The sequence below is a fragment of the Camelina sativa genome, chromosome 18, assembly GCF_000633955.1.
Source record: "Camelina sativa cultivar DH55 chromosome 18, Cs, whole genome shotgun sequence".
NCBI lineage: Eukaryota > Viridiplantae > Streptophyta > Magnoliopsida > Brassicales > Brassicaceae > Camelina > Camelina sativa.
The window spans coordinates 17,879,910-17,907,265 of NC_025702.1; the positions used below are offsets into that span (position 1 = coordinate 17,879,910).

Sequence of the window (27,356 nt, forward strand, 5' to 3'; positions counted from 1 at the left end):
TTTTTTTTTTTTTTTTGCTTACAAAATATAGAAGAAGCTCTTGTGTCGTCGTCGTCGTCGTCGTCTACGAATTGTTGATCGTTTCAAGTCCAAATATTGTCACGAAATTTATTCTTCTATCATCAACATGAAGAGCATTCGCCATATTCAAAGAGCTACACAGCTTTTGGGTTTTCTTTTTTTCTTACTTTTTTACCGAAAAAATCGCAAACGAATAATGCACACAAGGTGTTAGACAGATATCCTCAGTGAAGAGCCTTGTGGCGTCACGTGCCTCTCACGAGCCAGCGGTTATTATAGTTCCCGCCTCTCTCTCTCTCTCTAGCGTCTCACAAATCTCTCTGAATCTAATCACGTTGGAGTGGAGTGGAGACCAAGAAAACAAACACAAGATTCTTGAGAAATCGTTACTATGGAGTCTTCTTCTTCTTTCAAGGATTTTGATGAGACCGCAAAACTCTACGACGATGCTACAAATCTCGTCGATAATGGAAACCACGTCAAGGCCTTGGAGATACTTGAAGATTTGATTTTTGTCCATAAGCAAGCCGAGGACTCAAGTACTCTTCATAACGATCAAGGTTATATACTCTTAGCACTAGCGAAAAGAGAAGAGAACCCTCACTTGAAGTTCGCATATAGGTTGGGTTCCGTGGAATGCTTTGAAAACGCTGGGATATCACCACTCTGAGCAAAGCGAGAGAAGGTTTACAGTTGACTAACTCAAGCTACTCGGATATGAAAGAAAGGGACGGCAAGGTCAAAGAAATTATGACTTTAATCGATATAGCAGAGTGCATCATCGCTCAGTCGAAGACTTCTTCTACAAAGAAGTGCGAGCTAATAACTGATTTGGAGTCAAAGAAGAGTCTAGAGCCGCCGCTTAAGGATGAGTATAAAGGACTGAGGTCGTATTGGTTACGTTTGGATGTTAAGATCAAAAGGGACTTTATGAAAGTAAGCATTGCAAATCTCTTACGTTTTGTCGAGGGAGTAGAACATTACAAAGCGGAGGGACGAGATGCTTTGGACCAAGTTCTCGCTTCTGCAAGGGAAGACGGTAAATGGACTTTCTGGATGTGTAGAACTAAATGTTTGAAGAAGTTCTCTAGTGCTGAAGAATGTAAGAATCATTTTGAACAACAACATGCTGCAGATTTTAAAATTTCATCAGAAAAAGGTAAGGTCAGGAGGATAGGAAAAGATTGGGCTCGTAAGATATCTGTTGGAAGTTGGGAACCAGTAGACGCAGTAGCTGCCGTTGAAACGATCAAGAACCGGCTCGCAGATGTGAAAGCGTTTGCATCTAAGAACGGATGGTCCAAAGAATGGCCTAAAGCTGTGGATGAAGAGCGGAGTAAGTTACTTAAGGAAATCAAATCGCTCCTTGTCTCGTTTTGTGACCTTAAAATTCTCTCATGTAGCATCCGAGACTGGGTGATGCGTTATCCACTTAAGCATCTTGGAAAACTTGAAGTTTCTGAACAGAATCTTGTCGATTATCACCTAGTGGAAACACCTCAGAGTATATGTTTTCTAGAATGCCATGAACTCAATCAAATCCTAGGCTTTCTTAAAACCATCAAGTGTGAAAGGGATGATGGTACAGATCTGGTTTGCAGAGCAGTGGACAGCGTCTTGGCTCGTACTCAAGTTAAAGAAAAGATCGACTTTGATCCTCAGTATTCGTATCTGCTTCTGGATAGAAGACTGCTGAAAAGCAACAACACTCCATTTGATGATGAAGTGGCAATCAATGTTTTTGATCCCAATGTTCACTACTCCAAGGCACCTGCTCATGGAGATGATATCATATCCTGGTTAACTGACTACAATTCAGTGGATAAGACCTTTCCCAGACCTATCAGGGAACACAATTTTGGTATCTGGGTGGCTGTTCTGAAAGCTGTTCAGTTCACATGTAGGACTCTGGGAACCAAATATGCAAAGAAAACGCAGTTCTTGATTTTTGATGCAGCTCTTAATGTTGTTGAGAAATTTTGTACGCTTGAAGATGAAAGGAGAAGAAATCTGCCGGAAGACCAGTGGAGCTTATATTCATCTCTTGTATGTGATTTTTGTGAAAAGGAAGTTCCTGAAGATTCCCTCCCTACAAAATTGTTGTTCTTGTGTGCAATACGAGATGTCCTGGAAGGAGCATTGCATCCGACGTTTGATTCCCCTGATATAGAAGATTGCTTGAATCTTATACGTGAGCGTAAAACTCTCAGTGACAATAAAGTGTTGAAGTCCGTAGGCCTTCTCAAATCAGTGGTCACCCAAAAGGTTCATCCATGGTTTTAAACTTTTAATATTCATGAACAACATAATAACAGAAAATTGTCCATCTAAAAGTATCTACATGACTTGCAGATTCTTCTAATGGATTCAAAATTTTTGCTGATTGATAATTCAAGGATTAGATTGCTAAACAGCCTCACAAGGCTTTCTGCTTTTGACAACCGCACTTATATCCTTCAACTCCTAAAACCTTTCTTGCTGGTTGGTTTGAAACTTCGGTTATATTAAGAGAGATTTCATTAGCCGTCTAGTTTTGCCTTTGAATTGTTTCTTATATGTTATTATGTCTCTTCTCATCTAGAATGAAATCGTGAATATGGAATACAAAGCCAAGTCAGATGCAGCAGAAGCAGATCTTTTAATCAAGGAGGAGAAGAAGACGCCACAATCAAAAAAGACAAATAATAAAAGCAAAAAGGTCTTTGAAGTTCCAAACTCTCTATTTTCTATCTGATTTGACCTTTAAATTGTTTCTAATATCTTATTATTTCTCTACTCAACTAGGATGAAATTGAAAACATGGAATCCAAAGCAAAAACAGATGCAGCAGAAGCAGATCTTTTACTCGAAGAGGAGAAGAAGCCACAATCAAAGAAGAAAAATAAGGTCTCTGAAGTTCTAAACTCTCTATTTGCTTCTCTGACTTTTTGGTTAATCAGTTGTAAGGATGAGTGGTCTTCATGGTGCAACAGAAAAATTCAACGAGCAAGTCTAGACCGCGTGATAAGACTGTTGAACAGTAAGTACCTTAGTAGTCATTTTCCGCATGCTTTAAATTGTTTTTTGGGTTCCCTCTGAGCAAAGCATCTTCTTACATGTAGCAGTAAACCTTCTGTCAACCTTGAACCGGAAGGTACATCTTCATCACTAAAAACGATGGAAGAAGATTCACAAAACCTTGGAGAAGATTCAGAGCCAGCAGCTGCAGAAGCTACAACCAGATACAATTCAGCTTTTGACGTGACGCTAAAGGTAAAGCAATTACCAACCAGGCAACCAACACAAGATTCAATACCTAAACTCCCATCTTCTGATTCAGCTCGTTCCATACCTCTTTACTTCCTTATTTTCTTTGATAAGTACACAAAAACATACTGTATCGCAGGCCCTCTTGAACATTAAGATTTTCAAAGAAGATTTGATGCGCAATAGGCAACCATTTCATGACCACCTGGAAGAACAAGTTCCTTCCGCGCTACAAAAATTCTTTGACGCTGTTGTGTCAGAGGTGATAAAAAATGATGAGGGAATCTACAGTTCCTTGTTGAGCGACTTACTTGCTTACCTAGAAGAGGTTCATTCCATGGTTCGTACGGAGACGATAAGCTTCTTTGCATGGTATAGTTCTTATTTGTTTCAATAAGATCAACTGTTATCTTAAAGTTATTCTATTTTCTGTCTTTTCAGTCAAGTAAAGCTGCTGAGGTACTTGTAGCCATATTTGAGTTTTGGCATGGCTGGAAAAATCAAGAAAGAGAAAGCTTGGTAACTCGCCTTTTCACGTTGGAGGAAAATGAAAGAATGAGTTGCACCAGATGCAGAAGGAAGTCAAATTATCCAGAGCAACGTTCTTATGGCATTGTTATGGCTGCAGATTCAATCAGGGATCTGAAGGTATGTTTCATTTGTTTTCCTCTTTGTCCTACAGAACTGGTACTTCCCCTTAATAGCATCTATAACGTCGTTCTTTGCTTATAAATATGCAGTGTTCTCTTGGGAATATGGAGTTTGTGGATATCATTAAGGTGATCCGCATGGAATTTAAAATGTTCTGTGACCTTAAAACAGGGGGATGTGGAAAGACAAACTTTGTTCATCACATTATAAGTAAACGCCCACCTATCTTCATAATCGGTAAGTTGGACCACCATGATTTCTATCTTATTTACTCATTTCATTGATTACGCTTTTTATATAGCAATATTGGTGTTTTGTGGGTTTGCAACACTAGTTTTGGAATGGGAGAAGAGCGAAACTGAGAAAGAAGTATTTGAAACAACAAAGGCTTTGGAGTGGGAAATAGACATCAGCAGGCTATATGAAGGCGTAGAACCAAACACCAACTACCGGCTTGTGTCAATGGTAAAATCTGAAACAAGGTCACAAATATTTGTCCTATCGTTCTTCATTATGTCTCTGTTACAGTCTCAACGTATGTGACGCAGGTTGGTTGTGGTGAAGAAGAAGAAGAGCACATTTGCATAGTTTATGAAAAGAACCGGTGGGTCAAACTCAGACGCACTGCTTTTGAAGGAGAGGTAAAAGACGAAACTGCTTGTCTTGCTTGAGTTGAATAATGAATTTAGATAGGCGAGAGAGAGGTGATGGAGATATGTGTGGTGAAAATGACATATAGGTTGTTGGTAACTGGAAGAATGTGGTCAGATACTGTGGAGAAAGGAAGGTCCGGCCAGAGATTCTGTTTTATGAAGCTGTCCCATCAATGGCCTAACAAGTGTGCATCAAATTTAGAAAACCAAAATCATCAGAAGTTGTTGTATACTCTCTTTAACTTGAGAATACGATTCTTTCTTTGTCTTCGGAAACTATGAATTTTTTTCGTCTTCCTTATCAAAATGTACCCAACAAGCAACGGCACAAACCAAAAGACGCATCAACCAAACACATGTATATAGACACGTGTCAATCTCTCGTTCTTCTTGACTTGTCATTTTTTTTTTTTTCTTACAAAATATAGAAGAAGCTCTTTTTTTGTTTTTTGTTTTTGGTAAACAAAATATAGAAGAAGCTCTTGTGTCGTCGTCCTCTACGAATTGTTGATCATCAACATGAAGACCATTCGCCATATAGGCATTAACGCAAATTCAAAGAGCTACACAGCTTTTGGGTTTATATTTTTTTCTTACATTTTTCCCGAAAAAATCGCAAACGAATAATGCACACAAGGTGTTCGACAGAAATCCTCAAGGTCAAATTGGGTTTCTTTGTTTTTATAAACGGTTATTATAGTTCCCGCCTCTCTCTCTCTCTCGAGCCTCTCACAAATCTATCTGAATCATATAATCACGTTGGAGTGGAGACCAAGAAACACACAAGAATCTTGAGATATCGTTACTAATGGAGTCTTCTTCTTCTTCTTCTTCTTCTTTCAAGGTTCTTGATGAGATGGCAAAACTCTACGAAGAAGCTAAAAATCTCGTCGCTAATGGAAACCACATCAAGGCGTTGGAGATATTTGAAGATTTGATTTTTGTCCATAAGCAAGCCAAGGACTCAATTACTCTTCATCACGATCAAGGTCACTTATTCGTAGCACTAGCGAAAAGAGCAGAGAACCCTAACTTGACGTTCGCATATAGGTTGGGTTCCGTGGAATGCTTTGAAAACGCTGGAATGTCACCACTCTCTGCATGTTCTCTCTACCTTTTAGCCCAACAGCTTGGGTCAGTGATGTATGCCAAGAAATGCGTAAGCAAAGCGAGAGAAGGTATAAAATTTTGTAGCAACTCGGATTTGAAAGAAATGGAGGGCAAGGATAAAGGAATGATGACTTTAATCGGTAAAGCAGCGTTCATCATCGCTGAGTCCAAGACTTCTTCTACAAACAAGTGCGAGCTAATAACTGATTTGGAGTCAAAGAAGAGTCCAGAGCCGCCGCTTAAGGATGAGTATAAAGGACTGAGGTCGTATTGGTTAGGTTTGGATGTTAAGATCAAAAGGGACTTTATGAAAGTAAGCATTGCAAATCTTTTAAGTTTTGTCGAGGGAGTAGAACATTACAAAGCGGAGGGACGAGATGCTTTGGAGCAAGTTCTCGCTTCTGCAAGGGAAGACGGTAAATGGACTTTCTGGATGTGTAGAACTAAATGTTTGAAGAAGTTCTCTAGTGCTGAAGAATGTAAGAATCATCTTGAACAAGAACATGCTGCTGATTTTAAAATTTCTTCAGAAAAGGATACGGTCAAGAGGATTGGAAAAGACTGGGCTCGTAAGATATCTGTTGGAAGTTGGGAACCAGTAGACGCAGTAGCTGCCGTTGAAATGATCAAGAACCGGCTCGCAGATGTGAAAGCGTTTGCATCTAAGAATGGATGGTCCAAAGAATGGCCTATAGCTGTGGATGAAGAGCGGAGTAAGTTACTTAAGGAAATCAAATCGCTCCTTGTCTCGTTTTGTGACCTTAAAATTCTCTCATGTAGCATCCGAGACTGGGTGATGCGTTATCCACTTAAGCATCTTGGAAAACTTGAAGTTTCTGAACAGAATCTTGTCGATTATCACCTAGTGGAAACACCTCAGAGTATATGTTTTCTTGAATGCCATGAACTCAATCAAATCCTAGGCTTTCTTAAAACCATCAAGTGTGAAAGGGATGATGGTACAGATCTGGTTTGCAGAGCAGTGGACAGCGTCTTGGCTCGTACTCAAGTTAAAGAAAAGATCGACTTTGATCCTCAGTATTCGTATCTGCTTCTGGATAAAAGACTGCTGAAAAACAATGATGCTCCATTTGATTATGAAGGGGCAATCAATGTTTTAGATCCCAATGTTCACTACTCCAAGGCACATGCTCATGGAGATGATATCATATCCTGGTTAACTGACTACAATTCAGTGGATAAGACTTTTCCCAGACCTATCAGGGAACACAATTTTAGTATCTGGGTGGCTGTTCTGAAAGCTGTTCAGTTCACATGTAGGACTCTGAGAGCCAAATATGCAAAGAAAGTGCAGTTCTTGATTTTTGATGCAGCTCTTAATGTTGTTGAGAAAATTTGTACGCGTGAAGATGAAAGGAGAAGGAATCTGCCGGAAGACCAGTGGAGCTTATATTCATCTCTTGTATGTGATTGTTGTGAAGAAAGAGTTCCTGAAGATTCCCTCCCTACAAAATTGTTGTTCTTGTGTGCAGTACGAGATGTCCTGGAAGGAGCATTGCATCCGACGTTTGATTCCCCTGATATCGAAGATTGCTTGAATCTTATACGTGAGCGTAAAACTCTCAGTGACAATCAAGTGTTGAAGTCCAGAGGCCTTCTCAAATCAGTGGTCACCCAAAAGGTTCAAACATGGTTTTACCCTTTTAATATTCATTAACAACATAATAACATTAAATTGTCCATCTAAAAGTATCTACATGACTTGCAGATTCTTCTAATGGAATCAAAAATTTTGCTGATTGATAATTCAAGGATTAGATTGCTAAACAACCTCACAAGGCTTTCTGCTTTTGACAACCGCACTTATATCCTTCAACTCCTGAAACCTTTCTTGCTGGTTGGTTTAAAACTTCGGTTATATTCAGAGAGATTTCATTATCCGTCTAGTTTTTCCTTTGAATTGATTCTTATACGTTGTTTTGTCTCTTCTAATCTAGAATGAAATTGTGAATATGGAGTCCAAAGCCAAGACAGATGCAGCAGATGCAGCAGAAGCAGATCTTTTAAGCGAGGTGGAGAAGAAGAAGCCACAACCAAAGAAGATGAATAATAAAAACAAAAAGGTCTTTGAAGTTCTAAATTTCTTATATATCTGTTAACCTATTAGTAATATCGGTTTAAAGTCTGAAGTCTGAACAAGTCAATAACGTGTTCCTATCTTCTAGGGATATCGTATCTTCTATTTAGATTTCGTTTCCTTACTTGTAGGATTCCATTTCTCTGGTTTGTGTATAATAACCTGTTTACTATTCAATTCAAGAAAATTATTCTCCACAAATTGGTTGTAAGATTGATTGATCTTCTTGGTGCGACAGAAAACTTCAACTAGAATGCCTAGTCCCCTTAAGAAGACTGTTGAACGGTAAGTACCTTTAGAGTCATTTTCACATGTTAATAAATTGTTTTCGGGTTTTCTCTGAGCGAAACGTGTTCTTACATGTACAGTAAAACTTCTCTCAATCTTGAACCGGAGAGTACATCTGCGTCACTAAGAACGGTTGAAGAAGATTGTATTGAACCAGAAAAGGGTCAATTGGAAATTTCATCCGAAACTGAAATTCAAGTGGAAGTTACTAGAGAAGACCCTGGTTGTTAAAAGCTTTTCAATTGACCAATAGTTAGAATTCTTTTGTTCTGAGATGCACATAATTCTTATTTCTTTCATTTGCCATTTTCAAGATATGCACAACAGGCCGGGAGAAGAAGATTCACAGTCAGCGCCTGGAGAAACTGCAGCTAGATATAATTCAGTTCATGACATGACACTGAAGGTAAAGCAGTTACCAACCCATCACAAGATTTAGTAACTAAACTATCATCTTCTGAATTCCAATATCTGTTTGCTTCCTTAATGTTTTTAATAAGTTCATAAAAACTTGTGTTTTTGCAGGCCCTCTTGAACATTAAGGTTCTCAAAGAAGATTTGATGAACCAACCATTGCACGACCACCTGGAAGAACAAGTTCCTCTTTCACTACGAAATTTATTTGCTGCTTTTGTTTCAGAAGAAATCAAACATGAGGGAGTCTACAGTTGCCTCTTGAGCGACTTACTTGCTTCCCAAGAAGAAGTTATTTCTATGGTTCGTGTGGAGATACGCTTCTAAGCTTTATATATAAAATGTCTGCCAATAAGCTTAATTGTTGTTCTGAAGGTATTCAAATTTTTACTAATTTGCAGTCGAGTGATGCTGCTAAGGTAGTTGTAGCCATCCTTGATTTTTGGCGTTGCTGGAAACATCCAAAAAGAGAAAGCTTGGTAACTCGCCTTTTTACGGTGCCGGATAATAAAAGAATGAGCTGTAGAAAATGCAGAAGGACTACAAATTATCCAGAGCAAAGCTCTTATGGCATAACAATGCCTGCTGATACAATCAGAGAACTGAAGGTACGATTTTATTTATTATCCCTTTATCTTTTAACAGAAACTGCAGGTGCTTACCCTTATAAAGCTGTTCTGTGCTTAAAATGCAGTGTGCTTTTGGGAATATTAAGTTTGTGGATATCCTAAAGGTGATACGCATGGGATATAAAATGGTATGTGACAGTGAAACAGGAGGTTGCGGAAAGACGAACTATGTTCATCACATTATAAGTAGATGCCCGCCTATCTTCACAATCGGTAAGGTTTGACCCCATGATTGTGATCTGTTGTGCTCATTTCGTATATTATGCTTATCATAAAGCTACCACAACATCAGTGTTGGAATGGGAGAATAGAGCAACTGAAAACGAGATATCTGAAACAACGAAGGCTCTGGACTGGGAGATAATATCAGCAGGCTGTACGAAGAAGGCTTAGAACCAAACACTAACTACCGGCTTGTGTCAATGGTAAAAACATCTGAAACAGGTTCATATATTTGTGATATTGTTCTTCTGTATTTGTTTGTTAAAGTGTCAGAATATCTGGGATGTGATGCAGGTTGGTTGCAGTGGAGTAGGAGAACACATATGCTTGGCTTATGAAAAGAACCGGTGGGTCAACCTCAGACGTGAGTGTTTAGCAGGAGAGGTAAGACGAAACAGTTACCCTTTGTCTTCTTTGAGTTGGATACTGATGAATTTGAGGTAGACATGATTGATATGTGTGGGTGGTGGTGTCATAGGATGTTGGTGACTGGAAGGATATGGTCAAATTCTGCGGAGAGAGGAAGGTTCAGCCAGAGATTCTGTTTTATGAAGCTGCCTGATTGACGACCTAACAAGTGACAGTATTGTATCAATGTGGTGAAGTCCAGCATTGATGTATAAACAGTGACTTGTTACAAACTTACAATTCAAAAGTTGTGTTTTCACGGCTTGGGTTCCCTTGGAAACTGCATTTGTTCATCTACAGAGTCCTTCTATATACCAGCTCAATGCAAACAAAAACAAAATATGTTTCCGCTACCAAAAAGACACTTTTGTATCTTTACTTTCAGCACGAAAGGCTACTCCTTCTTCCATGTTTTTTTGGCCTTTTATTGGCATTGTTGTTGTCTTCTCTCGAAGAAGTAGCTTTGCCACATTTTCTAGCATCTCATGATTGTGGCTCTTGTACCTCTTACAACAGCACACAATGCTTTGAATAACTTTTGGTTACGAAACTTCGGAATTAAAATTGTTTCATGTCACACCATATACTAAATTCCAGGCTTTCCAGCGAAAATCACTGAAAACCTTGTATCATCATACTCAATGAGACCCATGGAATCAGTGCTATTTGTAGAATTCAACTGCTTCATTATATAATAAGGTCTTGCGACTGATCAAAAATTAAGAAAAATAATATTTTATATCCAAAAAGAGAAGCGTTCAAAAAAACCTCCCAAAAGAGTACAACATGGAATAGCTACAAATAGCCAGCAAAAGAAGGATGAGTGTAATCCAAGGCTGTTATACATTGATAGCGAGAACCAAAACTCCTTGAATATAACCCAAAAACCCAAAAGAAAGAAAAAAAATAAGAAAGAACAACAAAAAAAACCTGCAATATTTTCTCTGGGGATTTTGATAATACATTACAACAAAACTGGTGAAGCAACAACAACCTGGGTAAAAGTTTGTGGTCAACAAAGTTTTTCATCTCTCCAAAAAATTTCTTCACTGCAAAATGAGTTTTGTCAGGGTAAATCTAACACCCCCGATTTACAGAACTCTAGGGTGTGTGGATGATATATTATGTAATAAAATATATTTATATGTAACCTTTTGTTATCTTTAGGCCTCCATTTTTTTCTTCGTTTACCGTTTTTACCTCTGCTTGTGTTTGCTCATTGGTTAGTTCTCCTTCAAGAACAGATCAGTGCCATTAGGAGGTTCTTCTCGGTTTTCAGAAACGGAAGAGATGCTAAAGCTGTTGTAGTTATCAATGCTACTGGTTCGTGGCTTGCCTGGTCTTGACCGTATGTTGCTTCCCATTGGAAATGGTTCCTGTGGTATATAACAACAAAGGGAGATAATATGAATCTCTATTCATTAACTACGACTCTCTCTATCTACAACTGCGCATAACCAGATCTAATGAATATAATGAAATCACATCTGAATACTGGCAACCAAATGGAGACCGAATACGAGCCGCAAGCAAGGAAATGAATATGATGGATTAGAATGATATAAGGGGAACCAAACCAGACGAAATTTTATCATTGAAGCTTTAATGATTTACCTGATCACCAGCATTTGGACCATCGGTGTGGAAGAGAATAGGCCGGCATCGTTTGTCTTCGTTCATTAAGCTTGAATTCTGGAAATGGGCAATAAGAGCTGTTTTCCCTTGGATACGAGCATACGTAAGCGTTGCCACCTTTTCGCTATTGAACTTTTCCCACTTTTTGCCATTAAATGCCTGTGGTTGTTGTTTTTGAAGCCTTTAACCAATGCTCTCCCAAAAGAATAAAAGCGATAAGGAAAAGCAGCAATACAAGACTGTACCTTATAAAATGGGACAATCTTTTCAGGTTCAATAAGGTTGATGAAAGCATATCCCACGTTGCATTTGTTCTGAAATGAGAGAGCGAGATTAGATATTCTTATATACCAAAAGCTCAGGTCTGCTAAATAAGACTTTCTTATATAAAATGGTAGGACGCCTGCTTGCCTTAAAGTCAATTGGCAAATAAAGGAAATCATATGTTCCTTTACAGTGCTCGTCAATGGCAGATAGAAGCATCTTAGAAGTATACCTAAACCATAGCAGGATTTTTTATTAAAAAAGAATCGGATGAAAACAGATTACATCTTAATCAAAGACAATCAAAATTCACTTACTTATTAGGAATGTTTTTAATCATCAACGTTGTCCTCCTGTCGTCCCCATGTAATATACGGTCAACGTCAAGCTCATACAGTTTCTTATCCGCATTACTAGAGCTAGATTCGCTTCTACGGTGAGAGAGATTCCTGTATCGTTCATTTGGCGAGTCAAAGGACCCTGGCATGGAACCCATTGGACTCCTTCCAGGAAAGAGATGAGACAACTGTTGAGGAGATCGCAGTACAGCATTTTGGGAATTTATATCCATGCGACTCCCACCAACATGGGAGAAAGTCTTATGAGAACCAATTTCCATTGGATGTGAGGGTGAAGATCCAGGAAGCCCCATGCTACCATGAGAACCTATGTGAAAGCCAGATGATTCTAGAGATTCACCTACATAGGCTTGTCGTCTGTCCCAGAAAGGCGAGTTTAATACCGGCGCAGATCCAATGTGGTGGTGCACAGGGGAAGATGACATATTCACCATTATAGGAGGTGCCCTAGAGAATACAGTAACAGGTGGGCGTTGAGTAGGAATGCTGTTGATGTGAGATGGCGAGTTAGGCCACATCATGCTACTTGACGGATTATGTTGCTGAGGGTTAGAGTTGCTCCATAAATTAGGGTTAGGGCGGCGGGAGCTTTGATGCATGGGAGATCCTATGCCTAAAGTCAAAAGATCAGATCAGAACAGCTAAAAGTGAGGAAAGAAAATATATTGTATGGCAGTTAAAAAAAAATTCATCACAATCTTCCATATCAAATTTAATAGTATTCAGTAACTGTGCAACTCTGTTGATATACACAATTAAGTTTCATCCCCTTTTCCTATTCAAAATCCCCGCCTGATCTGGTTAGATTACTGAAATTAAGAACTTGATGCTTATACTATTTTCCCCAGAATGACGAGTTTTACACCAAGAATGTCTAACGGTGCCTAAAGGTAGCATCGCTGTAGCTTTTCACAGTCTACTAAAATTGTAAGGACCATTTCAAGATTGTGCTCTGATAGTGTGCTACAGTAGGCTTATCAAAACCGTAGCAATTTAAAGATAGAGAACTTACCCCCTCCATTAAAGCCATCCACTCCACGAACATTGTGTATCATAAAGCCTTCATTTGCTTTTGAGCCATCACTGACCATTTCAGAAAATGCAGAGGACTTATATGGACTACCATTTGCAAAGTTGTCGACATACTCTGAAAAGGAATGAGGATGAAGATTTGGCATGCTTTGGATCCCCATATTTGAATTATCAAAAGTGTGGCCATGCTCCTGAAGTCCGACAGGCTTGCTGGCTGAGATGGCGTTTGCCGAAGGTGGGAATCCAATAGGAATGCTGACACTTCGATGACGTTCAATAAAGGAATTCACAGGTGATCCGACAGAATTGTGAATAACACGCATAGATCCACCATCAATGGAGGTTGAAGGAATCATTCCTGGGAAATGTCTCCCTGAAACAGAGATATGTAAGTGCAGTGATTTGTGTCCCAAGATGACATGATTGAAGAAAAAAAATTATTAATCGTGAATGCAGGCATACCTATGTGTCCCGATGATGTAGTACTATAAGACATTTTAGGTAGACACCCTTCAGCATCATGTGACGTGTATCTGAACAAAAAGAAAAAGAAAATCAATCCTACAAGCTTATACAGTTGGCGTCCATGTAAAGACTTAACAGGAAATCATGTGTTCAAATCAGTTTGATCAGCATATGTATCAGTTCACGGCCCACAAAGGAAGATAAAACAGGAAATAAAAACCAATCACCACCTTGTACCCTCTGGACAGGTTGGCACAAGTTGAAGCTGCTTCCCAGCAACCTCAAGTCCATTTAGTCCACTAAGAGCCGCTTCTGCAGCTCGAACATCAAAGAACTCTAAGTATATCTGTGGGTTATCATGCATGGTTCTACGAATCTGCAAACAACAGATATAGCATAAGTATCAATCCCAAAAAGTAAATACAGGGAGAAACCCAGTATATCAACCTCTTTGATTTCTCCATATGATTTGACCAGTCGATTGAGCTCTTGATTCGAAATAGAAGAATCGAGATTATTAACCAGCAAGGCTCCTTTACTTGTATGGTTTTCTGAAGGATTTTCCTGATAACAAGAAAAATTGTAAGCACACATCAACACAAGTCACAAGTGCAATCCACATAGCAAAGATAATATCTTCCTTCAGAACAGTGAATAACACCTTAGAGATAGAATAACGAATGTCAAGTTTTGTTCCTCTTAACGGCTTATTATGGAGTGTTCTTGCCGCATTCTGAGCAGCCCTTATATCATAGTACGATACCATGATAAAGCCACGATTCTTGCCAGCTGTATGAAGAGGCTGGATGTCTCCAAATTGCTGAAGAAGTAAATTTATCCTCAGTACAAAGTAAGAAATTCCAATACTTCGAGAAACCATACATTTCGTAAGTAAAGAATCCATGGGAACCAAAAACGCTGCTAAAAAAAGGTACCTGAAAAAGGGCCTTCAGCTCACACTCTTCGACATTACTACTGATATTTCCGACCAAAAGAGTTCTGGATGGAATTTCCACTCGACGATGTTCGCCAACAGAATTATTGCCACCTCTCTCCCCATTTCTGTGACTCACAGAAGAAAAAATATCTCCCTCCAGTTCCATGCCACCAACACTGCTGAAGAGGTCAAATTCATCCAAATCATCTCCAGCATTGGCACGAGATTTACGCCCAACCTCACCCATCACTTCCGCGAAAAGATCATCTTCATCTGGGAGAAGATTTCCAATAGTTTGTGCCTCAATTTCTTCTAAAGATTCAGAAGGTTCTTCCTCACGGTGGGTAACAACTGTGTTTGCAGACATAGGGGATAGCATATCACTTCCCTGTAGCCGCACTGCAAAAACCAGCAAGTTTGGCAACACGCTCAATTAGTTAAAGTACAATACACAAGTAACAAACTTTCATCATCACATACTTATTTAACAAACCATGTTGGTTACCATAGAGGTTTGTAGATTTAGGAAGCTGATTAAAAAATTGAGCACGATAAATTAAAAAAATCATAAAGGTGAACCAGAAGCTTACGTTTTCTACTAAACAAGTCAGACATTGAGCTTGAAAATAAACTGCTTTCCCACTGACTACCATTTGTAGTGGTTTTTGCGTTAGGGATAAGAGAAGGGTGCGACCCAGAAAAACTAGATTGTGGCTTCAGCTGGTAACTTTCATTAGCCCAGGAACTCTTTGGCAGGTTTGAAAGTCTATCACGACCACCTTGGTTTTCAGGCATCAGGTCTGATTTCATAAACCCAAATTGCCTCTGCCGAACAAAACAACAAGTAACAGTTAAGAAAAACAGTTGAAGACATCATACATAAACACTAGTGGCAGATAGATAATGTCATATGAGACAAATATGGTACCAGCAATTCTAGAGCTACACAGTCTAAACCCCCAAAAAAAAAAAAACAATATAACCAAGAGTTACCTCTGAAGTAATATGAATATCTTCACGAAAGTGAGAAGGTGATGAAACACCTCTCTGTTCCATTATATCAGACGGCATCTTCCAAAAAATTAACTAACTAAAAACCGAAATCAAAATCTTTTTGAACTTTTTAAAAATTTCGTCAACGAACCATTTCACTTCCCCTGAAAAAAAAGGTGAACAAAAAAAGTGTTAATTTAAAAGCCAGAACAAAATGCACTTCTCAATTGCGAAGAAGATCTAGCAAGAATGACAAACAGATGAGCTCAATTACTCACGCAAAAAAAAAAAACAAAAAGGATCAAAGAACTTCACAAATAGAGAAAACAGAAGACTTCTAAATTACAAATTCAAGCCAACTGATACCCAAAAAAAAAAACCCAAGGATAAAACAAAGTTAGCAAGTAGAAGCAAATATATATCATACTCTGTGCAAATTAAGATCGCTGCATTTGAAAGCTCATTGAAAGGTAAAAAGAAAAAAATATAAGGAAGAGACGATTAGGTTATTAAGAAGCAATATAAGACTACAATTCGCCTAATTCCGGATCCCTTGCGCAGCTCATTATAATCAAACAGCGAACCAACTCTTACCTAATTCACAAATTCGGCACGGAATTATTAAAAACCAATTTCAATTATATAAAAAAAAAATTCTTATCAAAAAAAAAAAAAAAAAAACCCTAATCACCACCAGCTACCAAAATTCAACTTAAACCACCAAAAAAAAAAAAAAAGTTACCTAATCACAAACAAACACAATTATGCTTTCTTCCCCTCCCCCTCAAAACAAATTCAAACAGTGCTGATGGAATTAATGGATCTCGTAAACCTTACCTCCTCCTCCTTCCAGAGAGTATCACACGATCCTTGAAGAAGAAGAAAAAAAAACACACACACAGCGATGTAGACAGAGAGATGAAAGAGGAAGAGAATAATTCGTCTTCTCTCTTTTATCTTCCTCCTTTCCTTTTTGTTTCCTTCTATCCAATCGCATCCATCAGAGAATATTTAATTCCTCAAAAAATAAAAATAATACTATATAAAAATAAAAAAAAGTGAATCGGCGTTTTCAATTTTTTTCTTTTTTTTTTCTCCTCTTCTCTCACGACGCGTTTGTTTTACAACGAATAATTCGTGCGACCGGCGATGATTTAAGCTTTTCCGACGATACTCTTCCCGCCGACGCGTGACTCCGGCCCTCTCTGAAAGAGAGAGAAACGGAGAGGGAGAGAGAGAGAGAGATTTTTTTTTTTTTTTTTTTTTTTTNTTTTGCGGTTAGTTGGTTTAGGGGAAAAAAAAGAATGAGTGGGATGGGAAAAAAAAAACAAAAGAGGAAACCAAAAAAAAAATATACTAGATGGGAGGGAGAGAGAGAGAAGGACTCTGCTACGTTTGTATGTACCATGGGTCTAGTTAGTGGTATGGTAATGAGCTCGAATCTGGACCGTTAGATTATCATTACAAAACCTCAATACTTTTTATTTGCTTTTTTTTTTTAATTAAATAATTAACGGACTCACACACGAGAGTCTCGAGTCTCGACGACAGCAAGTTTGAAGAGTCCGGCTAATAATAAATAATAACCCAAAGGAGCCGGCTATTACACATTGGATCATTCACTTACACCATCTTGAATCTTGATAATACTATTATACGAACGAAAAAAATTTGTTTTAATGTTATTGATATAAATTAACAATATGCTATTATTTAGTTGAAAGACTTTTTGGTTTATGTTTTAGTTTCGTACATACATGAATTTAAATGCAATACACAAGTACCATAAATATACTATTATTAGAGTTTAAATGTTAGTATATGTACGTGTTTTAAAGCTTTCTACTCTTTGTTAAAAGAAATAGTATTAATGGAATAGCTAGTATTATAAGTCTATGATTTCGCCATTGTTTGAGATATAAATATATAAGCTACTGAGAAATGAATCTTTATCTGGTCATTGTAATCTTTGAAGATAATGTTTGGTTGGTCGGCTCGAGATTATATCATAAAACGCTATTTTCGTTCGTTAACGAGTTTCTAATTAACACACGCTCTTTTATCATTCTTGTTTTGTTTTTATTCTTGCTTTGTTGTTTTCCTACTTCTCAAGTCAAGTCTCGCTTTAATATTTCTTACAACTTTGTAGTACAGTTCATTTCCCAATGAATGTCATAACCAAAAAAAAAAAAAAAAAACTTATAAATCCCTAAAAATAATCAGCATCTAGTAAAAGACTTCGAGTGAAGTTTATTGGTTAGATGGTTAATCTCACCATGTTATCAATTTACCATGACTAGGTTCGAACTACCAAATGGAAATAACAAAAGATGATGTAGATATTAAAAACCAGTAACCACTAGACTAGAAAAAGATAGGTATCCAACATTATTTAGTGTCTTGTCTGACGATAAAATACAAATTAGAAAGGAAAAAAAACAAAAAAAGAAGAAGGAATCAATCAAAATGCAAGTCACGTAGCTTATCGGCCGTGAAATGTGTGGCCGAAGGTGAGTGTCGTGTACGATATCTCGTCTGTGAATGTATTTACAAAATACTGCACTTCTAATCTATGATTATGAATTAATTTTATGAGACTCTTACTATTTATGTATATATATAAATAAAAGTTTAGCTTAAAGATTCATCAAGTGTTTTTGTATTGGGATCTCCGTCGGACATTTCAATCTTTTGATTTCTTTGAATACAAAATAGTATACCCTTTTTTATTGGTTGGTTGAAACAAAAACCATTTTGAAATTATCAAATACTAATTAAATAGAGTTTATGAATATTTTCCCCCAACACATAGATATGTTTTCATGAGCAAACGTGTCATATATGTCTCCCTGCAGTGAAGGTTTTATCTCACCAGTTCAAGTCGGTTTAATGCGGTTTAAAATGATTGGTTAAGTTTGTAGGACTAAACTGTGCTATAATAATTAGCCTTTTGTTAGTAGAGAGTGTCACGCTGAACTCAAATTGTGCTAACAAAAAGAATCGAAGGTCGAAACTGAATTGAAATATACTAGATATTATATACTAACAAATGCTTAAATGTTAAAACCCAATTGTGTCAAAATTAAACAAAATAGGAAGAATATATCCAACTAGTTGCAGCATTCATATTTTAAACTTCAAAGTGTTTTTGGCGATATGACATTACATAACTGGTGGTCTAGTGGCAGATCATGTTCATTATAAAAAACATTGTAATCCTAATTTGATCTTTAGTTGAGAATATATTAACCAAATTTTGATCATGTCAATAAAATGTATAGATTCCGCTTTGTAGATTGAATAGTGTGACATTTAACTAATTATCTTAAACATAGGTTTAATTTTGTAGTTATGAGATTGGAGAGATTAAAACGAATTGCGTAGCATATGATTCTCTTAAACATACATTAATTTTGTAGTATTGAGAGATTGGAAAGATTAAGATTGTAGAGTCTGTAGACTCAAAACTTATTAAGGTACAAGTGGTCTGATAGTTTTAAAACCTAAAAAATTTTAAATATTGACAACGAACAACATAAGTTACAAGTGGTCCGATTCTTTTTTTTTTTTAGTTCTTAAAATATGTTAGAATTATAAAAGAAAATTTCTATTCTGGTATTTGCCGGCCAAGCCAAGCCAAAGCGAAGGCTGAGTGAGCGGCTGACCAAAATACTAAAGCCGAGCGAGTGGAGTGAGTGGCGTGAGAGAGAGGGTCACTGTCCACTATTTTAAATGCTGGCCGCTGCGTGAAGGATTAGAAAAGCATTTATTCTTAAAGATGCTATTCTCCAAACCTATCCACGTGTCAATTTTTCATTAGTTTCCACATCAAAAGCTGACCAACAAATCCCAGGGGTGGGCTGTGATCATCTGCATACTTCCTCATCTAACACCTCTGTGCACCCTTTCTCGTACGACCCCGTTGGTTACATCCAAATTACGCGTGCAACACTCACGGTAAAGAAGACGTTAAAACCGAACCTAACCGGTGTAGAACCGTCATCCAGTTTTGCTAATCAACGAGCGAAATTTGATTATACATAAATTAGTAGCATTTAACAATTAATAATAAGACTTTTTGTTAAGTATAGACTTAGTAGAGTGTCACGCTGGTCTCACATGCCTACATCCTTGGAAGTTTCAAACCAGTGCGGCTCTTTAATTAATTAATTTATGATACTTAAGTTAACATCTAAAGATATTCAAAACTTGAGGTGAGATCATTGGCAAGAAGAATCATTTCTTTTGTGAAATGCTAACTCTCTGCTATATATATAATTTATTTTGTAATTCTTTCAAATTCATACAATGCTTTCTAATTCACCCTAACTTTGTTTTCAGAAATACACACACACAAAATATATTGGAAATTTTTGCTACACTGGTGATTTAACGTGCATGGAAGATCAAAGCTAATACTTTTTTGTTCTTTTGGTTCAAACGATCTAAACCAATACTATATATGAAAAATAAATAGTAGTATAAGGCTATAGACTTCACGTGCTAAATCTTGAAGAACACGATTGGACAGAACAGCAAGACAGCATCAATAAGCCAATAACCAATGGGAATTATGGAACATCATATAATTTTATTTTTTTAAAAATAGATATCATTGGATAATTAAAACTAAATAAATATTATTAATCATTTTTAAATTATTTGGTTGTTAATATGGTCCACGCAGTCTCTTCTCCAGATCTCGTTATCTATAAAGATCCCGTTATTATTTCGTGTTAGTATTTTCTAATTTCTGTCAGCAATTTACATCCATCTGTGTATCTAAAACGTTTATATTAATTCTAAATACATCTTTAATTTGAGGCACCAAAATCTAAAGAAATGCTGCAATAAAACTAGTGTTGTTTTACTTTTTTTACACATCAGCCTCAACATTAAAGTTGGTATTGACACTTTAAAAAAAATTAGCAGCCTATCAAATAATTAATACAGGGCAGTAGCCTACCGAAGTTGGGTTTGAAATGTTTTGTTAATGAGAAGTGTTAATGGATAGTATGATTGGTCAAAACCCAAATAAAGAAGTGTGTTGAGTTAGTTATAATAACTTCTATTTTGTTGTATAACACATATGCAAATTTTGGAATGAGATATGCGGCTCATCAAGTAAAATTATAGCTATAAATTTTTTTTCTAAAGATATGGTAATTAAAAGAGTTGTTAGGCATAATCTGGATCCTCTCAAGATAATTTGTTGAATCAATGTAAATTTCTTGAATAAAGAAAATATAAATTTGAAGTAAAAGTAAAATTTTCTAGAGAGGGGAGTTGTTTTCTTTGGACAACATAATCATTTTTATTATAACAGATTTTATCTTTAAACTTATTTGGTTGTTTATATAATCATTATCCCAGTTATTATATTATCAATATGATATTTACACAAAGAAAATCATATTTTTTTCAAAAATCTCTATACAAAACAAATAACTCAAACCAACATAATATATATATATATATATATATAGAACTTACATTGCTAACAAGTTTATCAACCACGACATGCATATAGTTCTGTATTTTGTCCTTAGCAAAACCATGATTACATTCATCTGTTCCCAAAAAGTAATCTCTTGTCTTCCATAACAGGAAGACATGAATCCCACAGTCTCAAGATATCTTCAATTTTGTGATGTAGAACATCAAGAATTCTCTTTATCGTGTTAACGAAAGTTCCAAGCTGCAATCAACAAGAGATAGTGATGCTCATCACAAGATTCGAGTAACAAGTCACGAAAACTTGTTCTAAACATGATTGGTGTTTGGCTTTTACTTGAGTTGGAACAGAATACAGAACCAATGGGAATTATGGAACATCATATAATTTTATTTTTATATAATAGTTATCATTGGATAATTAAAACTAAATAATGTTATAATGATTTTTGAATTATTTGCTTGTTAATATGGTCCACACAGTCTCTTCTCCAGATCCCCTTATCTATAAAGATTACAGTCGGTCTATATGTTCTAGTATTAATCTATTAATTAATTACTTAATACCTTTGAATAAATTATTATTTCGTGATAGTACTTGACTATTTTTTCTAATTTATAATTTACATTGGTATGTGAATCTAAAAAGTGTATATTAACTCTATGTACATATCTAATTTACGGCGCCAAAATCCAAAAAAATGCATTGCCTTAACTATTGTTTTTCATTTTGACTTTTTATAATGATAATTGATAACAAGTACTGACCGTTTAAATTAAAGCCGACTTTTATAAAGTCAAATATATAAGGTTTACTAACCACTTTATCTATATTTGTTGAAAATGAATCTACGGGCTTGTGCACGTTTTTGGTATTATATTTGTAGTTTTAAGATGACTGCATAAGTTTATCTAGTTTAACTGTTTAACTAAGATCAGAATCAGTTAATCAATGAAAGCTGTTAAAAAAAAATTTTCATCTACAATAAAACCTCTATAAATTAATAAGGTCGGAACCACAAAATTTTATTAATTTATAGAAGTTATTAATTTATCGATAAAATAATAAAATATTAATTTATGAATATATTTTTTCATTTTCATATTTTTGAACAGTTTTTTATTAAAAATAAGATATTTTTGTTATAATTCACACTTTTATTAAATTCTCTTAATTTATAATTTTGGCTATCGTAATATGATGGATGTCAATAGTTTACTTGATTATCCATGTGAAAATGATAAATGTTTAGAAGTTTAATGTTTAGAATAAATCGCTGTTTACTATCCTTTATGATGAACTCCAAGAAGATATTGCGGTATCCTTAGAACCAATGATTTGTAAGGAAACAACTATCGCGTCTAGTATGATCCACAATTTTTTGATGCAATGAGAAAGATTATAGATGAGATCAAACAAGAACGCAAATTCAAGAATAAGCAAACAACAATAGAGTCATATTTCATTAAATTTTCTTAGATATATATATATATATATATATATATATTTAGTTTATATCATTATTAATTTATAATATTTATGGGACCATATTTTTACATAGGATTTAAAAAAAAAGTATTATCTTATTATTTTATCGAATTGTGTCATTTTTTACATCGATCCAACTCGGGATCAGAAAATTTTATTAATTTATAGTGAATATTAATTTAAAGAATATTAATTAATAGAGATTCTATCGGTAGTATAAAACTGATTGATATACGATAGTATAATAACTTTATTTAATTTGAACAATATTGTATACTTTCTTTTTTTTGGTCGGAACAATATTGTATACTTTTTTTTTTTTTGGTCGGACAATATTGTATACTTTCTAATTCTAACTTCCAATTAGTTCTAAACCATCTTTCCAAAAAATAAGTATCCCAAATTAAATTCGTTGATATAATAATTGAGAGGGGTTAACTAGCCATAAGGCCAGACATTACATGGGTCTGGGCCTTTAGGCCCGATTATTCTCGGATTAAACTGGACTTGCTTTACCAAAAAAAAAAAACCCCCCAAATTTCACCCACTCGTTTCGTTGCTAGTCGTCATCTCTACTTTGCTTGAGATTCAATCGAAAACTGAAATTTGCACGCCTCCGCTCCTCGCCGTCGCCACATCGGAATATTCCATTAGCACTACCGAGAAATCATCTCATCAGATCAAAAAGTATTGAACTCGTTGAGCTGATTTTTTCTTTTTTATTTGCGTGCGTTTGCGTTTTTTTTTTTTTGTTATGAACCCCTCAATTTACATATTGCGTGGTGTTTTGGTGGATTTGTTCAGCAGGGTTTTAACTAGGATTGTGTAAATTCATGGGGAAAAAGGAAAGCGAGATGTCTGCAATGGAGATCGACGATCCGAACTCCGGAAGCTCTGACCAGATCCTTCCTAAGTTCTCGATCAATGGTTAGTTTTTGTTTTTCCAATCAATGCAAAATATACCCAAATGCTTCTTTTGAGGTTTAAAAATTTAGGGGGGTGATGGCAATATACATGATTAAGTATCTGCATGTTTGGGAATTTTGCTTAGGGGAATCTCGAATTTGGCCACTCTTTTAATTCCTTCAAACGTAATTTTTACGAGGGCATGGCTGTGTAAATTTTATATCAAACCATATAAGTCTTCTAGGTTTTTGAATCTTTGCCACATTGCATTTGGCTTTTCAGTTCTGCAGCTGATGAAATCTTCTCAAGCGCAGCATGGTTTGCGTCATGGTGACTATGCTCGCTATCGGTATTAATTTGGAACCCTAATCTCATTGGCCTACTTGCAATTTTCATCGATTTTGGTCATTTTTCTGTAATCTGGGTTATTTTGTTGTGTAGGAGGTATTGCTCAGCACGGTTGAGGAGGTTATACAAGTCCTTGAAATTCACTCATGGCCGTGGTAAATACACTCGACGAGCCATACTTGAATCAACTGTCACTGATGTTAGGTATTTATCTTGCTCTCATTCTTATTTTTCCCAAGCTAAAGATTTTGTTGGCTCAGTGTTATTTTTTATTGCGTTTAGCTGAACAGTATAGGAAGAATGTGAAGGCTCAGTTGTTACTTACACTAGAAATGAATTAAGTTATTTTGCCATGCTCTTAATGTTATGTCTTTATTTGAAATAGGTTCCTTCATGTGGTTTTCTATATGGCGGAAAGAGCATGGAGCCATGCAATGGAAAAAAGACAGCTACCAGATGGGCCTAATGCGCGGCAGCGGATATATTTGATTGGTAGGCTGAGGAAGGCAGTCAAATGGGCTTCTCTTTTCTCAAGTTTGTGTTCCATTAAGACTGATTCCAGGACATCTCTGGAAGCTGAGGTAGTTCCGTGACCCCAGGTGTTGCGGTATTCATAATTTACATATAACATATCTACTGCTTTAGGAAAGATGAGCATACCTCAGTTTTAGGCTTTTAGCTTAGTTGTTTCATGTAAAACAAAACATTTGTTTACTCTATAAATGCTTGACATGAGTCGTCATACTTTATCTTACTGTTTTATAGGCATATGCATCCTATATGAAAGGTACCCTGTTGTTTGAGCAAGATCAAAATTGGGAAACTGGGTTGGCATGTTTCAAAAACGCCAGGTTTGTCTTTTGTCAATATCGTCATTTTGCAATTTAGTAGATATTGTTTCTGAATTTCCTGTTGCAGAGCTGTTTATGAGGAACTTGGTAAATATGGAGATCTAGAGAACCAAGTTCTTTGCCGGGAACGGGTTGAGGAGCTTGAGCCTAGTATTCGATACTGCCTACACAAAATTGGCAAGTCAAACTTGCAGACATCTGAACTTCTTCAAATTGGTGAGATGGAAGGCCCTGCATTGGATCTTTTCAAAGCAAAAATAGAGGTATGTATATTATAATACGATCATAAATATCATTTTTCTGTAAGCGTCCACCAAGAGTTTTGTGATGAATATTTTCTCAGCTCCCTCACACATTTGGTCTAGAAATATAATGTAATACTCATTGTTACGTAGGCTGCTATGGAAGAGGCCAGATCTCAACAAGCTGCATCTCTTACAGAGTTTAATTGGCTTGGCTACAGATTTCCAGTTTCGAACCCAAAATCTCGGGTTTCTATTCTAAAAGGTTCGGCTAACTTTTTCCTTATCCACTCTTTTTGAATTACTTAATTATGCTGAAAAAATTGTGTCTAATAGCATAGTCCTAGCTATGGGAAAAGTTTGGTTTACCTTTACAATGGTGTTACTGTTATGTGTTACCCTGAGGTATTCTTTATTCCTTGTTCAGCCCAGGAACTTGAGAAGGAGCTACAGGGTCCGACAGCAGAATCCCTCCCTGCAGAGAAAAAGCTAACCATTTTTGATAAATTATTCACTGCATATAATGATGCCAGGAACACCATACGCAGTGACTTGGTGAGTGAATTTACAAGACATCTTCTGATTTATTGATTGGGTTCACAGAAAATGAACACCTTTTAAAAGATTTTTGAAAGTGTAGACAAGTTTGTTAACCCCAAAGAGTAAGAGCGTCTGTTTTTTTTGTTGCATTACTGTTTCTGTGATTGATTTTACTGAGGAGAATACTATTTTTTAGGTAAGTGCAGGAAATGCTGAATCTGTTAAAGATGACCTAAATGGTTTGGACAAAGCTGTTGGAGCTGTGCTAGGACAAAGAACCATTGAACGGAACCAGCTGTTGGTTAAAACAGCAAAGAGTAAACTGAACAGGAAACGTGATGATAAAAGTGAAAAGGTTACTAGGCCGGAAGAGCTTGTTCGATTATACGACCTTCTATTACAGGTAACCAATGTTCACGTCTTTATTTCTTCAGAAGCAGATTTTGTTTGTTATACCAGCGGGAGACGTCACCTTTGTTTCTTTTTCTCAGAATGTCGCTGATCTTTCTGATCTCATTAGCTCTGGAAGAGACAGGAAACCTGAAGAGATTGCCTTTGAAGAAGAGTGTCAGCGCAAAAGCTTGGCGTACCGTGCTGAAAGGTTTAATGCTGTTACATTATTGTATTATTTAGAGGGGTTGCTATTGAGTTGTGGACTTCCTTTACAATTCACATGATTTTAGCATTGTTGGTAAGAGTTGGGCTCCTTAGTAAAATTTATTCATTAAATTAGGAATCTGTTTCCTGGTTAGTCACCCTATTTTCCTACTTTTTGGTCCATATACTCACGTGGTTCTTTCCGTAAATGTACTGATATGATTTATGTTTTCATTGCCCTTGACTGAATTTACTAATGATATATTCCCAAATCTCTATCAGGTGCTTCTACTTGGCGAAGTCTTATAGTCTAGCAGGAAAGAGGGCTGAAGCATTCGCCCTGTATTGTCGTGCTCGATCTCTTGCTGAAGATGCCCTGAACAAGTTTCAAAGCGTAGCTAAGAAAGATGAGGTATCGAGCTCATTATTTGTTGGTCACTTCATACATGGATTCCATAGTCATATTTGAATAGCAGTGTAGTATGTTACCTCATGTCGACTGAATATCGTGAATATTCTTTTCACTGAACAAATATGAATTTTGACTAAAATTTTCAAATAATGCTACTCAGGGAACAATCCAGGAACTGAAGACACTGATCAAAGAATGCAGAGCTAACAGTTGCATAGAGCATGCGACCGGGATTATGGAAGAAGAGAGGGCTCCAGAGAATCTATCAAGGAGAGTTTCAACTATATCACTAGACGATTCAGCTGCAAAGGTACAATCTCACTATCCTGTTTTCTTGAGTATAAAAATTAACCCCTCACCTTATTTCTATGCCTAGTTTATTGCTTCTACCATAGAAATTTACTCTTGGTGTCCGAAACTTGTCGATGTGATTAGCGAAGTAATTTCTGATGATATATGCTTTGTTCTGCACATCCTCCTCCTGAGCGATTTTAACCTAAAATTATCATGACAAGTCTTCCATTGTGGGTTCCGGATTTTGAGGTTTTATGTAGTCTTGCAAAGTCTCTAATCATATTACTTGTAGTCTAATGGTTTTTAATTTCCCCTAACCAGGTGGATAAATACTTGTTGGACAACCTGGATGTGTATGAATCTGCAGTTGGAGATGGAAACACGAAAAGCACCGCAAAGATAGAACGATTCCCACCGGCATTCCAATCTATACCGCGAAATCCAATTGTTCTAGACCTTGCGGACGGCTGCATCGTCTTCCCAGATATTGAAAACAGGATGAAGAAGAAAAGCATATACAGCCGTTTCTTTAGATTTACTACTTAAAAGAATCTCTGATTCAGTCTCCCACCTTATTTTACCCAGACTCTGAGCCCACCTGTTGCTCTTAAGCTTCCGAAACAAAAATGCATGAGATTTTTTGTTTTGTCGAATTTTTCAGAGAATTACAGTCTAGACGTTTTTGTTCTTTCTTTCTTTTTTAGCGTCACTTGAAAATTTTGGAAATACAGACAATTTTACGTTTTTTATTTCCAATACTATTAGTTACAAAGTTGAGCATTGTGGGAAAGATAGGAA

General features: G+C 36.4%; 4 protein-coding genes across 6 annotated transcripts; 3 read left to right on the plus strand and 1 right to left on the minus strand.

Annotated features, from left to right (window-relative positions):
- Window positions 18–4,825, plus strand: LOC104762316. The gene is made up of 12 exons (XM_019240393.1): window positions 18–2,286; window positions 2,374–2,502; window positions 2,603–2,719; window positions 2,806–2,907; window positions 2,994–3,040; window positions 3,123–3,273; window positions 3,407–3,607; window positions 3,709–3,915; window positions 4,008–4,155; window positions 4,253–4,383; window positions 4,467–4,559; window positions 4,658–4,825. The coding sequence occupies exons 1-12, from the start codon at window positions 739–741 to the stop codon at window positions 4,751–4,753; spliced, it is 2,970 nt and encodes a 989-aa protein (XP_019095938.1). The 5' UTR covers window positions 18–738; the 3' UTR covers window positions 4,754–4,825.
- LOC104762315 lies at window positions 4,850–10,149 on the plus strand. Its single transcript, XM_010485583.2, is given in 13 exon segments — window positions 4,850–7,323; window positions 7,411–7,539; window positions 7,640–7,765; window positions 8,018–8,064; window positions 8,148–8,290; window positions 8,382–8,473; window positions 8,593–8,784; window positions 8,883–9,089; window positions 9,176–9,323; window positions 9,403–9,471; window positions 9,474–9,535; window positions 9,627–9,716; window positions 9,811–10,149. Coding segments are annotated over 13 exon segments (3,333 nt in total). The 5' UTR covers window positions 4,850–5,379; the 3' UTR covers window positions 9,895–10,149.
- LOC104762317 (protein MEI2-like 1) lies at window positions 10,458–16,694 on the minus strand. 2 transcript variants are annotated; one of them, XR_763439.2, is made up of 15 exons: window positions 16,263–16,694; window positions 15,426–15,589; window positions 15,023–15,257; window positions 14,431–14,831; window positions 14,157–14,315; window positions 13,943–14,059; window positions 13,726–13,871; window positions 13,493–13,563; window positions 13,011–13,403; window positions 11,957–12,611; window positions 11,787–11,871; window positions 11,621–11,689; window positions 11,355–11,534; window positions 10,892–11,116; window positions 10,458–10,789 (listed from the first exon to the last, which is right to left on the minus strand). XR_763439.2 is itself a non-coding variant. In XM_010485584.2 (14 exons), exons 2-14 carry the CDS (start codon window positions 15,501–15,503, stop codon window positions 10,964–10,966), a joined length of 2,742 nt encoding a protein of 913 aa, XP_010483886.1. In that variant the 5' UTR covers window positions 15,504–15,589; window positions 16,263–16,694; the 3' UTR covers window positions 10,458–10,963. The 2 variants fall into 2 exon arrangements, 1 of the variants encoding a protein (XP_010483886.1); XM_010485584.2 differs by having other exon boundaries at window positions 10,458–11,116.
- On the plus strand, window positions 22,897–27,335 carry LOC104762318 (signal recognition particle subunit SRP68). 2 transcript variants are annotated; one of them, XM_010485587.2, is made up of 14 exons: window positions 22,897–23,055; window positions 23,173–23,295; window positions 23,557–23,623; window positions 23,716–23,826; window positions 24,008–24,203; window positions 24,388–24,473; window positions 24,541–24,736; window positions 24,869–24,980; window positions 25,143–25,270; window positions 25,452–25,658; window positions 25,747–25,856; window positions 26,135–26,264; window positions 26,425–26,574; window positions 26,880–27,335. In XM_010485587.2, the coding sequence occupies exons 2-14, from the start codon at window positions 23,202–23,204 to the stop codon at window positions 27,102–27,104; spliced, it is 1,812 nt and encodes a 603-aa protein (XP_010483889.1). In that variant the 5' UTR covers window positions 22,897–23,055; window positions 23,173–23,201; the 3' UTR covers window positions 27,105–27,335. The 2 variants fall into 2 exon arrangements, with proteins under 2 accessions (XP_010483889.1, XP_010483888.1); XM_010485586.2 differs by having other exon boundaries at window positions 23,176–23,295.

Bases quoted from the DNA above. Each gene is read 5' to 3' on its own strand.
- LOC104762316 (XM_019240393.1), top strand. From the start codon at position 739: ATGAAAGAAAGGGACGGCAAGGTCAAAGAAATTATGACTTTAATCGAT. The intron at 3,274-3,406 runs GTAAAGCAATTA...ACTGTATCGCAG, and splicing joins CTTTTGACGTGACGCTAAAG to GCCCTCTTGAACATTAAGAT. The intron at 3,916-4,007 runs GTATGTTTCATT...ATAAATATGCAG, and splicing joins ATTCAATCAGGGATCTGAAG to TGTTCTCTTGGGAATATGGA.
- LOC104762318 (XM_010485587.2), top strand. From the start codon at position 23,202: ATGGGGAAAAAGGAAAGCGAGATGTCTGCAATGGAGATCGACGATCCG. The intron at 23,827-24,007 runs GTATTTATCTTG...TATTTGAAATAG, and splicing joins TCAACTGTCACTGATGTTAG to GTTCCTTCATGTGGTTTTCT. The intron at 24,474-24,540 runs GTTTGTCTTTTG...TTCCTGTTGCAG, and splicing joins GCATGTTTCAAAAACGCCAG to AGCTGTTTATGAGGAACTTG.
- LOC104762317 (XM_010485584.2), bottom strand. From the start codon at position 15,503: ATGCCGTCTGATATAATGGAACAGAGAGGTGTTTCATCACCTTCTCAC. The intron at 13,564-13,725 runs GTGGTGATTGGT...CTTTTTGTTCAG, and splicing joins ACCTGTCCAGAGGGTACAAG to ATACACGTCACATGATGCTG. The intron at 11,872-11,956 runs GTAAGTGAATTT...GCTATGGTTTAG, and splicing joins ATTAAAAACATTCCTAATAA to GTATACTTCTAAGATGCTTC.